At 36.5% G+C, this 16,569-nt stretch overlaps 1 protein-coding gene across 3 annotated transcripts in view; it reads right to left on the reverse strand.

The window, feature by feature from the left end:
• LOC140162547 (uncharacterized) overlaps positions 1 to 16,569 on the reverse strand; it is a 60,079-nt gene that overhangs the window by 20,073 nt on the left and 23,437 nt on the right. For 2 of the 3 annotated variants that reach the window (XM_072185798.1, XM_072185799.1), the window contains exons 2-5: positions 8,538 to 8,837; positions 2,583 to 2,717; positions 1,266 to 1,471; positions 394 to 504 (exon numbers count right to left, since the gene is read on the reverse strand). In XM_072185798.1, coding sequence (XP_072041899.1) covers positions 394 to 504; positions 1,266 to 1,471; positions 2,583 to 2,717; positions 8,538 to 8,665 — 580 coding nt within the window. In that variant the 5' untranslated portion in view covers positions 8,666 to 8,837. The remainder of the gene's footprint in view (positions 1 to 393; positions 505 to 1,265; positions 1,472 to 2,582; positions 2,718 to 8,537; positions 8,838 to 16,569) is intronic. The other variant, XM_072185800.1, reaches the window with a different exon arrangement.

The following is a 16,569-nucleotide window of genomic DNA, read 5'->3' on the forward strand; positions in this document are numbered from 1 at the left end:
GATATGGTAGAGCATGGAACAGCCATGTGTACTATCACATTGGAGATTAAAAGCACAAAGCATCAGTACAAAAAATAGAGCATAGCCATGCATACAGAATTTGTTTTAATTACTCGATGGACAAAAAGCCTTGGATATGGTGGCTCATGCACACTGCATGCATTAACCCCATAAGAACTATACCTGCCGATTGGCCAAAAAGAAGTTTTCATTATCAATTGGACCAATCAGCAACATTGTTAGAATAATTTCACCACACAAAAAAATTGGGGTGAATTATTTGCAAAGCTCCATTCCGATTGGTGATTAAAGTGAAGATATCATGCAATTGACCTATCAGAGGCAATGTTAGATCGACAGGTAGTGCTCAGGGGGTTAAAGAATAAGACTAACCTAAATCCCACAGATCTACTCCCATGCCATCGATGGGAGCGCTGTAGAAGATTTTCTCACCATCTTGTGGGTAACCATGGTAACTATAAGGCCTATGGTCTGATGAACATGCTGGTGAAAGAGGATATCTTTCATCAATGAATTATAACATATATTTTAGGTGATTGGCACCCATCAGTTTTGATATTTATTGAAAACCACTCACGTGGAGTCATTGTACCATCTAATTCCTTTGCTACATCGCACGATGAAGTCATTGATGGATATCATATAACATACATAGGTTGTATCAAAATGATTGGAACCCATCAGTTATGATATTCATTGAAAACTGTCATCAAAATCCATCATAGAATCCTCTTGAAATGGCCACTATTTATGACCTTTTATACCATTAACCCACAAATCAGGTGTATCGTATGTTGCATTCACATGACAGTCTTTCCATCATCACTGGTAACTGATGGGTACTAATCATCATGATATAGCCTGTAATCTTATCACATTTAGAAATTTGGGTTTTTTCCCCTTATTTATAACTTTTGCATATCAATAGCTGAGATTTGGTTTTTAAGTAGGAGTTAAAAGGTGATGGATGTCTAGCATTATGAAAAATCTAAACATTTTTTTTTCAGAATTTGGTACAGTCCTTTGACCAAAAATGCTCAAAACCAGGCTAAAAAGAAATAAAAATGCGAACATTTGTGGAACAAAAAAAAAGGAATTCTTGTAAAAAAAATTCTAAACCACCTTAGTGCCACCACAGACGACCACCTCATTTCACGTTGCTAATGGATGTATAGTGCCATAAATGAACAAAGTACAACATATTTTTACGATTTCTGGCTCTTAAAATCAATTTCACTAGGTACCTGTTTTCTTGCTGGCCAGTAGACGAGTTATTTCCATGTGCTCTCCAGCTTGTGCCTCCTGGTGAGGAGTCTTCCCTTTCTTGTTAATGATGGAGAGATCTGCTTCGTGAGCGACAAGTATCATGCAGACGTCTTGGTGGCCTCTATAGGCTGCTAAGTGCAGAGCGGTGTCGCCCGAGGTGTTCACAGCATTGACAAAGGCTCGACTGTAAGGATGAGGGTATAAAATTAGAGACGATATCAGTGGACACTGACAAACAGGGTTTTATAAACTAGGATTTGACAAGTGCTTGTCATTTTCACCAAAACTGCCTGTCCAAAATCAGACCCTGAAAATATAAACCAGACCTCTGCACCTTTTGTACGGGGTACAGTCAGTTTGAAATAGCTATTGCTATAGCCTTGATTTATTAGTTTGGTCTTGTTTTTTAGTTTTCAGAACTTATTCAAGCACTCACAGATGACATCTTGCGTACAAGTTCCGCCTATGACGTATTATACCATAAATATGACGTACTACTGAAGTTTTTTCATTATAACTGGATGCATATCAGTTATTGGATCATATAGTACACACAGTAGTAGGTAGGACATGTCAAATTGAATGGACTTTGAATGTACAGCACGCCTGTTCAATTCCTTTGTTCTGAGTCAATCGATAAATGAAGAAAGAACTCCTATTGAGATACACAGAACTATTATCTATTTATTCTATACAACGACCAGTTACACTTTAGTGAGTGGGATGCTAGGTTTCAACCCATAGACATATTGTGCTTGTTGTGTGTCTCTACACTCACATATGTGGATCTGGTTGGTGGGTGTATAGATAACAAGGGTGAAAATAAGCTTGAACCAGGGGCCACTTTGGCAAAAAAAGTGGCCCCTGGTTCACCAAGATTTGGAAGAACCAGGGGCCATTTCCAATTACCAAGGGGCCAATAAAAATAAAGATGTGCTGGATGAGTTAAATAAGCACTATTTGCTTGTAATTTGATATTTTGGTTCACTATCCAGGGGCCAGTTTTGTGAGAAAAGTGTCGCCTGGTCAACTAAAATTGAGATGGAACCAGGGGCCATTTCAGAGTTTCTGGGGGCCAAACGGCTCCCGTCTCCTACTTAATATCACCCCTGATAGATAACTATATAATTAAAGGTTACATTATGGTTTTTGATTAGATTTTTAAAAAATATATTCCGTAAAACAGGTGTACATGCACCAGCATGGACTGGGCTGTATCAGCATATAGCTGTCTGAACTGAAATTCTGCAAGAATAACAGTTACATCCTTTTGTTGTGGTAGGGGCAGTACTTACTATCTTAGTAACAGTCTTATACAGTTGACGTGTCCCCTGTCAGCAGCAGCATGCAATGCTGTAGAGCCCCATTTGACTGGTAGATTGGGATTCGCACCATGGTCCAGCAGAAGTTGACATATATCATGATGACCACTGTAGAGAATAAACAAGTATAAACAAGTATAAAAGAGTAATAATTAGATTTGATTTGATAAATTAGAAATGAATTTAAAAAAATCACTGATTCAAATCAACTTTTTAATTTTTAACCATTTTTGAAAAAAAAAAAATGAATATCTTCCTTAAATTTATTATTTTACTTCATTACTTTTGGACACAATTAAATTACCCCTAACATCTCATTTTATCTATTGCTAAAAATTCATTTTCATGGTGCAGAATTCAACAGGTTTCCCCCCCCCATGATTTACCAATTTGTTTCTATGAAATTTTCACATGTAAAAACATGTTTTGATTTTTTGTAAAAACCTGATGACAATGCCCATGTCCATATGTCCAGCATTCCACTGGTCTCCTTTTACTTTATCATGGTATAGCAGGTCTTTCAAAAAATTGTTTTAAATCCGATTTAAATCAAATAAATCGATTTTTTTTTTTAATTAAAAAAAAATGCCAACCCTGATTTTGTTACCTTGAGAATAAATAGAACAAGAACCACTATACTTTGATCAGCTTGTAATCGGCGGACCTTATAACATCACGGATTAAGGGATCTGGAATGAGCGTTTTGGGCGTTTCGACAGTATTTTTTGTGGGACATGAGAGCACATCAGACATATCGAAATGCATTCAGAATACAAAGAATGTATTTCTGATATCAAGTAATTTTCATTTTTTGAAATTCACAATAAATTAATGCAAATTTTATGACAAATTATTAAAATTTGATATTTTTCACATTTTTTGATATATAACAGTCCTCGAAGTAAATTTTATGAATCTAATGATATATTCTTAAAGTGTATGTAGCTGGGAGGAAAAGCCAGCGATCAATTGAAAATGTTGACCTTTCATATCGAAGATATGGATTTTTTTCCCCCAAAGACCTATTTTTTTTGTGTGTTTTGGAAAAAAAATCTATATCTTCAATACGAAAGGTCAAAATTTTCAATTGATCATCGGCTTTTCATCCCACCTCCATAAGTATAAATCATCAGATTTATAAAATTTACTTCGAGTACTATTAAATATCAAAAACATCAATTTTTAATCATTTGCCATAAAATGTGTATTACATTGCGAATTAAAAAAAAAAATCAAAATTATTTGATATCAGGAGGACATTCTTCGTATTCAGAATGCAATTTGATATGTCTGATGTATTCTATTTAAATGTCCCACAATAAATACTGTCCAAACGTTCATACCCCATCCCTTAATATCAAATTATTTTATTTTGAGAATTTTCTTGTGACATTTCGCCAGAAGCATCACAAATTATTAATTCAAGTCCTATACTTTTGTCTACTTTCTTTAATACACAAAATAAAGACCAGGTCAAGTGCTTAATTTCAAAGACAGGTCAACTAAGAGCACTCTTAATGTGGGTCTACTTTCGGCGTAGTGGTCATGGTGAAAGGCCTAACATTTCCCGCCTATTATAAGCTGATCGAACTATAGAAAATTGCAAAATTTTAATGTAGCTGGAAACACAAGAAAACCAAGAGGGGTGGGGTGGTTGCATTAACCCCCTTCTTGTTGATAATGGTGAATGCAATACCATATTGTCATATCGACCTACTTGGTGTGCCTGGCAGGGGTGCTTATTACAGTGTTTTATAAAATTCAAATTGAATGTTTTCCATCCAAAAGTAATGCTAGAATTCAACGTAAAGAAATAGGAACTATAGAATAAATGTTGCAGTCAAAGAAAACTTATATCCAGGTAGTTAGTGTGTGATTTAATTGTGATTTTTAACCAAATTTCATGCAAAAAATGAAAGTGAAAGTTGGTAAAATTGTAAGTTGGTACACATAGTGGGGTGTGTTTAGGTCCAATGCAGTATTTGAATAAAATTGATCTAATTGCCCTACAAGGAAATACCTACAAGTTTTGACTATCTCACACACCTTTATGTATGATCACAGATAAGAAAGTTAACTTTGAGATTCACCGCAAACAAGTTTTGCAATGGGCTATTCCATTTAAAATCCCCACTACCCCTGTTGAAGATTTAGCTAAAGTCTTCTACAGAGGGAGTATGAGTTTCGAATAGAATAGAATAGACAGTTGGGTAACTTCTATTTGAAATGCTCACTCCAGTTGTGGAAGATAAAGTTAAAGCCATAATACAGAGAGAGTATGGGTTTCAAAATGATTAACCCTGACCAATTACATTTGAAAAACATACTCCCCCTGTGGAAGATATTTCCAAAATCTTCTACGGGGGTAGTGTGGATTTTAAATGGAACAGCCCAAATTCAACACAAACAGCTTCACTATAAAGCAAATTTATTCAATTGGATGCCTTGATAAAACTGTGTAAGCCTTGATAAAACTGTGAAATTCTGACTACCGGGATAAATCGGGTAATAAAATGGGTAATTAATTGGTCTTGTGACTGATTATAAGACACATCCTTGTTAGATAAGATGATAGGAATGAGGGGGGTACTTGTTTTGGAAAAATTGCCAAATTTGAGTAACCCCATTTAGGGACTATTGAAAAAAATATACTGACAGATATATAAATTATACGTTTATTTTTATATTCAAATGTTCAGAAATCTTAATACATCACTGGGGAGGGGGTACTCAATGAGGTTATCATTTTCTTTGGAAGGGGGTCCGGGGGTCATACATTTTGGAAAGAAATCAAATTTTGATGACCAAAATGTAGGAGTCACAAGATGACCACAGATAGTGTTTTATTCAAAAGACTAATACAATTTTAACCTGTTTAGGGGTAAGGTGTATCGGTGGTGGGGGGTCATAACATTTTTGTTGCCGAAATAGGGGATCGCAATTTTATTGACGCTGACTTTTTGTAAGTTTGGGACCCCCCCTTCGGAAGAAAATGATAGCCCCCCCCCCCAAGTTTGGTTTGGGTAGGGTGTGGCGCTGAGAATTTGAAAGTAGACCATCAATATACCAGTTTTCCAAGAAATTTTGACCCATCTCTATACCAAAAGTCAAAATTTTCAGTCGAATCTAACACAAATTGGTAGTGTTTCAAATCTTCCCAATTTTTTGACAAATTTGGCTACAAGGTGGCAACATTTAAGAAATAAAGGGTAATGCATTATCCTTTACACCCAAATAATGTGTCTGAGGCAGTAAAAACGTAAATAATGGGTGAGGCGCAGCCGAACCCATTATTTAAACGTTTTCAACCAATTACAGTGCGCGATTTTGCAGTTCCAATTACAGTGCGCGATTTTGAATAATGGGTCGTGGAGGTAATAGAATTGGCTATAGAACGTTCTCAAATGTTTCCAAAATTGGCCTTAAAAGGTATCATTGATATTCTAAATGACTGAAAATAAGACCTGTGTTTGTGGCATATCCCCAGTAAGTTTTACTGAATACCCCTGTAGAGAAATCTCACATATTTATTGATGCACGTTTGAGTTTGTTCATAATAATCATGATCATGGAAGCACTGCATTATACTAAATCTAATACTTTGACTGAACTAAAATTCAACACTCTGGTTTGCACATATTTTGGGTTAGAGCTGCTCATAATTATTTGGAATCATTTGTCTCCCATGATTTAACTGGATATGGAAAATAATGCCTTTGAGACAATTCATAGCAAATGCCTTGATTTTATGTTCATTTATATTTCAAAAAATTATATTTCCTGGTTATAATTTTGCAGACTTAAATTGCATTTTATGTTCACCTGATTTATTTATATACCGTGTATGATGTATGTACTTCATGTATGAGGGTGTGCTTGGATGGTCACGGAAGTATATGTTACCAGCAATAAAGAAAGATAACTAATGGAACCCTACTACATGAATATATAGGGTCCACGACTTATAATTTTCCCCCTAAATACTTTTTTTAATAAATCAAAATGTAAAAATCAAATGTAAAAAGATATGTGTAGCCTTAATTGTTTTACACATATGGACCAAATTATAGTGTCATGCATAATTGCATTCAGTCACAAAGGGTCATTACATAAAAAAAGAGACTGTTTTAAACAGTGTTAAAAGTTGCAGCCAGTCCATATAGGAGTCAACTCTCAAAAATACAGTAGGCCACTGAGGCCTATAATCATCTTGGCGTATTTTGGGGGGGCTTTGGGGCGCCAGCCCCGGGGTCAAAGTAGAGGCGTCAAAAACGAAGGCGGCGGAAGAAGAAGGCGGCAAAAACAGGGCGGCAAAAACGAGGGGGCCGGCAAAACGAATTAGCAAATAAAAAAGGGTGCAAAAAATTGAAAAAGCATTACAAAATTTTGAAAAAGGATGTTTTTAGGGCGCTAGCGCCTAAAACCCTTTTTTTTTTTTTTTTTTTTTTTGCTCTTCACTTTTTCAAACGACCGTGAAAAAATTGGGTCAACCTTTTCGGGCTGTTAAAGAAGGGGCGGCAAAATTGTTTCTTCTTCAGCCCCGGGGTTGGGGCGGCCACGGTACGCCACTGATAATTCATGTATTTGTTAAAGAAAACCTGACTGCTATGGATTCAGGTGCAACTTTTACACTTCTCTTATCTTACACAATTAACCATTATGACTGAATGCAATGATCTGTGATCAGGGGTCACAATTTAAGGAGTTTGCACGTCCAGGGACTCCTTATTTTTTTATTTTGCCCATTTTGGACTCCTTAAATCTCAAGTTGAAAGTGACCAAAGGGTCTGATAAAAACTGTATGGACTCCTTAATTTCACGATGCACGGAGGCATAAATCATCAATAAAAAATAAAAAGATCAGTAAATCTTTTGAATCACCATCGGCCAACAACACTAATAATTTCACTGCAAGGTTAGAATTTCGGACAGATGGACTCCTTAAATTCTCATTGGACCCCTTAAATGTTGGTTTTGCACGTACCAAAGGGTCCAGAAAAATTAAATTGGACCCCGTGATTTTTTGTGCTCGCGCTACCCCTGTCTGTGATGCTATAAATTGGTCCACAAGGGTGAAACAAATAGAGCTAATACCCCGGCTAATACATATCTTTTTACATTTCGTATGATATTTTTTGACTTATTTTAAAAAGCCCTTGCCTGATCCATGGGAAAGATATAGGTTGGCTGTCATATTTTTCATGACAAAGCCCAGTGGGGTACTCAAGTTTGGTTTGGGTAGGGATGTGGTGTTGAGAATTTGAAAATCCACCCATTCATAAACCAATTTGCCAATTAATGTAGACCCATCAGTAAACCTAAAGTCAAAATTTTCAGACAAATTTTATGCAATTTTCTTAAAATTGCCTATATTAATAAAAAATTGACCTAGAAAATGCAGCCATTGTTATACCCACAGAATTAGAAAAGGAGAACCGGGACTCGGCCGCCATCTTGATACATGCATGGAGCAAAAATTGGGGGTATTCGGTTTCCCTCATAATGCAATCGAGGCAATCATTGTCGTGCAAGAGCGACATAGATGATGGACGCATTTGAGAGACAAACTTGATGCGACCTGCACACGATATATGCTAGAGATGAGAGTCAGAATTGTTTTTGTTCGTCTCAGCGCACTGTCGGCAAGGACCCGAATATCCCCAATTTTCTCCTCATAGCTGACGGCGCGATTGTATGTGGTGCTATAGTGAGTCCTGGTTCTTCTTCTCTAATTCTGTGGTTATACCAGAAGCCCAAAATGACACCCATATACCATTTGTGGTACACCCCAAATGTTGTTGGGCAAGAAGAACCCTCCTATGTGTCATTGGCCCCTGAACATGTTTAAAGCAAAACCTCCTATGTAACCTGTTGGCAGATTTTGTTTTAAACATGTTCAGGGGCCACAAGCACATAGGAGGTTCTTACCTGCAGCAGGTCCAGTACAGAGCTGTTGCTCGCTCATCATCTTGGTAATCTACTGGTACGCCAGCACGAAGCTCCGACAGCACCTTAGAATAGACGCCTCGCTTGGCTGCTAGGATCAGGTCACCCATGGTAATTGATGGGGTGGCAGACTCTGCTACACCTGCTAATCAACGCTTGCCTTGGAGTAATACATGAAGACTCTGCTACAACTGCTTATCCACACTTGTCTTGTAATACACGACATACCTTGCAGTTCATGGAAGAGATTTGTGAGATCACATTTTACTTAGAGGAACAGGTCTGTAAAATATAACAAGAAACATATGTATGATGAGTATTGTATGCAGAGTTCTTATCCCTACATATGCAGGACAGAAACCTAAGGAGAGCCATTGTGATTTGGGAAAATCACCGTCTCAATGAATGAATTCAATTTGTGACAAGATCCGATTCAGCCAGGCCAAAGAAAGCAATTTTGAAAATATATTCATTAGGCTAAAAAAAAGAAAGTCTGTCTCAGATATCCCCACACATTGCTACAATATGTATGTGAACTCCAGTCAACGCTTAGCACTACGTGTTGGCCGTATAATTCAGCGCACAATCCACTTCTGAAGACTGCTAGCAAGACTAACATCGCTACCGGAAGTGACATAACTTCCCGTCAGTCATCAGCTGTTGGATCATCTCAACAACACCAAGCTTTGATAAAGTCAGTGGCTCACTGACGAAACTGTCAGCAAGAAAAACTAGTAAGTTTTCTTCAAATTGGTTTTGACAAAAGAAAAACTCTTTTGACACATAGCCAGGCATCATAACAGTTGGCTTGAAAAAGTGCTGATGCAAATACGAAGACACATGGGTATAAATTTGAAGACCAGGACATCCCAAGTTCAGATGGCAACCCATTTCCACTCTAGTGGTGTACAAACTTGGTCGTCAGAGGTGGCGTGCATTCGTGCAATCACAGAAGTCACAAGCTGCCTAAAGAGGAACTTTGAGATGGGCAACACCTGGAGAGTGAATTAGAAAAACAGCCAGACCATCTGAATGTTTCTACATGTATGGGTTGCCAATTTGCCATGGTAATTGAGCTTGGTTTAATTGGAGTATGTGATACTGTCTGGTTGCTTGACATTATTATATGCAGTAGAAACATACCAATGTGACTTTCAGTGTGACGTGGAGTACGTGGTCATCCGTGGCCATTTGGTAGATCATGCCGAATAATACTTGTTAACATTCAGTAAAATATAATGGTGTAACCATTTCAGGCATATATTTCTTTTACCAAATTCTTCTGGTACTTAGCCTGGAAAATGCAGTGTGTTGTATTTACCATGTACTTTCACTCTTTAAGTAGAAACACGCTGTGTAACTATGAACAGATCGAGCCCGATCAACTGGAAAATAGCCCAGAAGAAATGTAGAGTATGAAGTGTTAATGCTCTGCGTGCTAGCCAAAAGCTTCAACATAGAAGGTCTAAGTTTTGATATATTTTCTCAAAATATCAAGATCTGAAGAACCACTAAACCAATATACTAGCTTGTTAATACTCATTTTAATGCATATCTGATACTGATTCCAAATATGGCCATGAAAATTTAAAATGATGAAATTTTTGAATTTTTAACATAAAAAATTGATACTTGTCGTCTGCAGTCGACATCCGTGTGGCGAGAGTTAAGTTAAAACATGCTGGTTGACAATATAATAATTTTGCTGCATTATCTGATAGATTGATCAGCATGGGTGCATTAACTGCTTTTATTTTGAAGAATAGCTTCCTCAAAAACTAAAACAGGAGAGGAAGTTTTATGTAAACTTTTAAAATAGGAAACCACAAACCTCTAATAGAAAACAGAAGTACAACTATACTATAGTGTAAATAAATTAAGCCTCTACCACATAAACATTAGGCCTACATCACATCCAAGTTGGCAACTTTTCCATAAATGCCATAAGGGACCGTTCACAAACACTTGTAAGGGGGGGCCTGATGCAAAAGGGGGGGAGCCCTGAAAATTTTGACCCTCCTAAGGGGGGGCCTGAAAAAATGACCACAAATTTTCCTGGAAAAATTGAGTGTATATGCTTTTCTATGGGGTTTACCCATAATTTTCATGTCAAAAAGGGGGGGGGGGGGCCCCGAAATTTTCAATGTCTGAAAAGGGGGGGGGGCCTCAAAAAATTTGTGATAAAAGTTTTTTGAATCAGGCCCCCCCTTACAAGTGTTTGTGAACGGTCCCTAATGGCTTAGTCTGTGCAATAATTATGAGCTGGAGGGGGGTGTAAAATGTCCAAACGGTGTGCCAAAAATTGCTTGCCCCATGAATGTGTACCACAAATCGCTTGCCCCCCTCAGCTTGCCAAAAATTGCTTCCCCCCCTCTTAGGTTGCCCAAAATTTCTTTCCCCCACCCAATTTTACCCTCCCCAGGGCTCATAATTATTGCACAGTAGAAACAGGGTTATCCCCTCCCCCATTTAGCAGTTCAAATCAAGTTGCTTTTATTTTAGAAATAAAATTAAAACAGGACAGGAAGTTTATATATTTAAAAAAGGAAACCATAAACCTAATTGAAGTGTACTATAAATTCAAATTTATTTACACTATATCTAGTTGTTTGCTTATAAAAGCTTCTACCATAAAAATTATTTACATCACAGCCAACTTTTCCCATAAATGCCATAGTTTAGGAGCAGGGTTTACCCGGATTTGGTAGTTCAAATTGAAGCCATATTGTATAACATTTCTATAAAAATAGATTTGTATTTCTTTACCATAAAATGTTAGCTTTTACTGTCAGATATATCCCCTTTTATTTTCCAGCCGAACAACTGAGGTAAAGCAAAGAAAACTTGAATTTACTACCAATAGCCAGCCAAATTGCCCTTTCCATTTTATACCACATAGTCCTTTCTCCAATTGTCTAACTCAGTAATAAGGGATGGAGGAATAGGCATTAATAAAATATATATTGTTCAAATGACAGTTCTTCAAGCTTATCACAACACAATATACAAGTTTCACTTTTTTCTATTGTTATTTAATGCATGATTGGTTTTATTGATACATTTTAGTCATATGGTTCCTCTTTTTCTGTGCAATTTGTGATATGCCGAAAGTCTGGTGGAAAATATACTATCAATTTTACGTCATCAAACATTCATTTCAGAAGTTAAACATTACTGGAAATAGAATGGGAATAGATTAAGGTGGTACTACACCCCTTGATAAATTTGTGACTATTTTTGCATTTTTCTCAAAAAATAATAACACACTGGTAACAAAAGTTATGTATATTATAGGGCAAGGAATCCAGTTTACTACACTGGAACAGTGACTCAAGACAAGTGGTACATTATCTATGATAAGAAAAGAGGTACCACTAGAATGTATCTCATTTCTTAACATATACTTATAATGAACCTAGCCAGTTTGGTTATACTCCCTCCACATGTGTGGAAGGAGCGTAACCAAATGGTTTTGTAGGAGACTATGATTTACGACCGTTCAGACATATTATCATAATCTGAAAAATTATGATAATATGTCGGACCAACAGAAATTCATCCAGTTTAAGGGGGTACTACACCCCTGGCCAATTTTGTGCCTATTTTTGCATTTTTCTCAACAATTATAGCGCATTGGGGACAAGTAAGATATGTATATTATAGGGGCAAGGACTACAACTACTGCACTGGAAATTTTATTTCAGCACAGACAACAGTTGTGGAGTTACAGTCAAAAATGAGGAAAACTAATATTTGATCAATAAATCAATAACTACTTGCCTTGAGTTGCTGAATTTTTAGTGCGGTAATTGTAGTCCTTGCCCCTATAATATACACATCTTACTTGTCACCAATGTGCTATAATATTTGAGAAAAATGCAAAAATAGGCACACAATTGATCAGGGGTGTAGAACCCCCTTAACTACAAATAGGGCGAATTTGACAGTTTGCTCATAGATTTAAGTTGGTACATGTGTAAGTATTACAAATATGCCAAAAAATCGGTTTGGAAAAAAAAAAATATTCTAAAAAAGATCGTACATTAAGGCTTTAACTATAAAATTTTCCTACTATCCTCTTCTTTTTTTCCTCTCAAAATATTGGGCACAGTACGTATCTCGAGCCCTGGGTCTGGGTCCCATCTGGCCCATGGTAATTAAATCCTGCCCTGTATGAAAAATAATGAAATCACTAGTGTGCATACAGGAGTTGCAGCATATCTTTAACAATGGTCTTTAAATCCTGGATCCGCAACCCATACTAGGAAAAATAATAAAAAATAAACCAGCTAAGGAATTTGATCCAGCTACATTGATCATTCATCTGTGTGTGTGTTACATGCACTAGGGCAGGTAGACCATGGGGTCAGAAACCTTTATGTAAATGAGTGCCAAAGCCATATTATAACATTTCCATAAGAAATAAAATTCTATATTTTTGGTATAAAATATTAGTTTTCACTATCAGATATGTCCTCTATTAATTTGGGCCCAAACAGACCAGGCAATACAAAGAAAATCAATATTTAATACCAACGCATATGTCGCCAATGCGACCCACTCATTCGAACGTGATGAGCCTTGTCCGTTCTTTTGATATGTCACGACTGCCCGCACGTCATGTATGTACTGTCTTATGCACATGTACGTACTGTTTTATGCACATTGTAATAATAAAATGACGGTTCCTGTGTTTTATGCAAAATCTCGAATTTTGAAAAAACTACAGCACTTCAAGTCTTGATTTTTGCAGGGTATGTAAATTTTAGTTTACGAAAGTACAATTGTGTAAAAAACAGAATTTTGAAAAATATTGAGAGCATCCTCCTAAACAAATGTTACAATATGGCTTTAAAGTGTCTGTTGTGGTGTCAGGGTGTGCGGCTCACTTTTATTGTCAACTGGGGAACAAAATGGAACATACATACAACTACACACCCCCACATGCAATTGCCTCCAAACGTGGATGCCGTTTAGGACTAGATGACGCAAACATGGTAGTTTGAATCAACATACCGACGTTTTCTGCCATTATGTTTGTGTATTTTTGAGTGTATGGAACTTAACCTAGCAACGGCGGACGTTATATCTCACATACGATAGAGGACTATTTCGCAAATACATTACACATGCAATTGCAGTTGTTTGCAGCTAGACCTCTTTGAACCAAGGATGGTCCCCCATTGCAGAGTGGTCCACGGTTTAAATGTGAAGTGCGAGTGTGTGTCCTAGTTTGTTGGCAAACACCTATGCACCCCTACACACTGAAGGAATACACCACCCAAGATTCCCATAACAAATAATACCCAGGACCCATCCCATGCATTGTGAACCCCATGGCATACTTTTAATTTTAATTTTAATAATGGCAATCCAGGGTATAAAAAATACCAAAAGACAAATTACCGACAAAGGGCATGGGTAAGTTTGTATACAACAAAGAAACAAACAAAAAGGGTTCATTCAACCAGTATATGAATTGCTACTGATAGCCGAAATATAAATAATAATAATAATCAAAACAGGGTAACCTGTTAATACATGTATGCATGGTATACACACACATACATGTAGCTGTTGAGTACTGACTACTGATGTACATGTGGCCAGCTCCAACAAAACCCGGAACAAGTCACCTGGCATGTTTATGATAGGCCTGTAAAGATGACATTCCCATAAAAAATTTGGATTTCTTAATTTCATGGTATTTGACCGTGGGACAAAGTGGACTTTCAAATCCTTAAAAGTACTTATTAAAATGAGGTTTATTTAATCAATAAATAACAATTGAACTATGGTAATCCCTATTCCCGCTTCACTGAACACTTGCCATCAATCAAATGTAATTTTGATGGGTTTTACCTAGAGTCCGAAGTTTTCCGTTTTACGGAAAACGTAAAAAAAATCACGGAATCGGAGGTATGACACAGAAAATGACATTTTTGTATGATGTGACAAAAATTGTTAAAAGATAAGAGAAATAAATGTTAAAAACAATCATGAGTTGTGTGTGCCAATTTTTATGATAAAAATACTGTTTCATAATACCGAAATATAGGTATATTACCAAGGCACGAACCCCCTATATCCTTCCAAACATCGTAATCGGCCTAGTATTATCGTGAGAATATTAGAATCAGAACATATTGATCTCGATATTGAACACTTTATGGTGACATTAAGAGAGATTTTCTGAGAAATACTGATGCCATGGGAAAAAGGTGGAAGATGAGGGTCAGCAAATTTCAACCATATTTTGGCAATTTAATAAGTTTGGATAAGTGTTCATAATAATCAGTATACAAAAATCTGCTATGCCCCCTCCTGGGAAATATGGGCCCCCTAAAATATGCCCCCTAACACGTATTTCCCTGACTTGTAAAATGCCGTTTTATGCCATTTTTGAACAAATTTTTGGCACCTAAGACAAGCATCTATGAAAGTAAATTTTTCTACACATCTTCTTTCATCCTTTGTCTTTATCAAAAAATATAAAACAACAAATATTTATATTGGGATGTTCCATTTATGAACAGGGTGGGGGCCCATATTTCACATTTTACAACTTTTGAAAAAAAGTGAAATATCCCTCTACTTTGTGACGTCATTGTAGGAGTTCCTCAATCTTTCTCAAATTGTTCATTACAGGAGAGAACCTCTGTACATAGGTCATTTATATAATGCAATAAAAATCATGGAGACTTTTTTACTTTTCATAGAACACAAACATGGATTTTCCCAATATGTGACATTGGTATAATGATGCTGTATATAACGCCAACATCAAATATAAGATCTTTTCACTGTAGCAGTCCCTTTTCTTGAGCCAATAGTCAGTTATTCCATTGAGGAGTTAAGAACCACACTTAAGAATGCAAATCAAGTACAGGGGTAGGTGTTTCTCTTTTACAGCATATTGGTAAAATCGCCAGTAGATAATGCTCCTTGAATATGAGCCCCTCTCATGTCACAAGCTCGTATTCATACATGTTAGTGGTTTTATGATTATTATGAAAATCACAAGCTCCTATTCTGATTCTTAATCATTTCACATGCATCAGTACCTATAGGAACTAGGCCTAGTAGGGCCCCATACCCCAAAGTACTAAATCCTAATAACCTGGGGGTGGAACTTAATGCTAGGAGTGGGCTATAAATGGGACTTGTTTTGTTTTGCTTCGGGATAAGGTTTTTTGTATGTTCTATTTAACCTAGGCATATCTCAACATGAAATTACAAAATGTTAAGCCTGGGTTTCAAAAAAGAATGTGCACAGCCAAAATCCAAAATGGCCACATTTTCCCCTGAAAATCACATTTTTAGCCATAACTTTGTCATTTTTTGGTCTTTTTACCAGGTTCTGGTGTCTAGTCTATGTTTTTTTTTGTCAATCAATCTATTTATGCAGTTAGAAGTAGTCTCAAATCTTCATGTGTTGAGTTACGACCATTTCTGACCCAATGCACCTTTTTTTACCCAAATTTTGAACCAGGCCCATAGACCTCATATTTAAATTACAGAAAAAGCTAGACAACAGGTAAAAACTTACATAACACTATAAATTGGAAAAACGAAATAGACGCACAACATACGTTACATCAAGTAAAAAATGTAGATTTTTGCACTGCAGACTTTTATACAATTTTGATAGTATTTACATTTTTAGCAATTTCTTGCATTACAAAAGTTTGTATTACACTTTATATTACTGATTATATGAGGCTTCTTTAATTGTGAGCTAGAATAATTCAAAGAGAAGGCAGTTTCCATGGCAACGGCCATATATACTAATTTTAAAGCAAATTTCCCCAGTAACATTTGACAAATTCCCTCATGACCTAAACATTTTACCCGGAATAGCCAGTATCAGAGATAATAAATTCTCTTTTCCTGATCTCTTTTTTTTACACTGTCAGTATGGGAGAGCTCCAACTAAGCCATGTGTATTGACCCTTGACCTTCTACGGTGACAGTGGTATGTTAAAATAAGATGAGGAAAATAATTTTTTTTATA

Source organism: Amphiura filiformis, chromosome 10 (assembly GCF_039555335.1).
Source record: "Amphiura filiformis chromosome 10, Afil_fr2py, whole genome shotgun sequence".
Taxonomy (NCBI): domain Eukaryota; kingdom Metazoa; phylum Echinodermata; class Ophiuroidea; order Amphilepidida; family Amphiuridae; genus Amphiura; species Amphiura filiformis.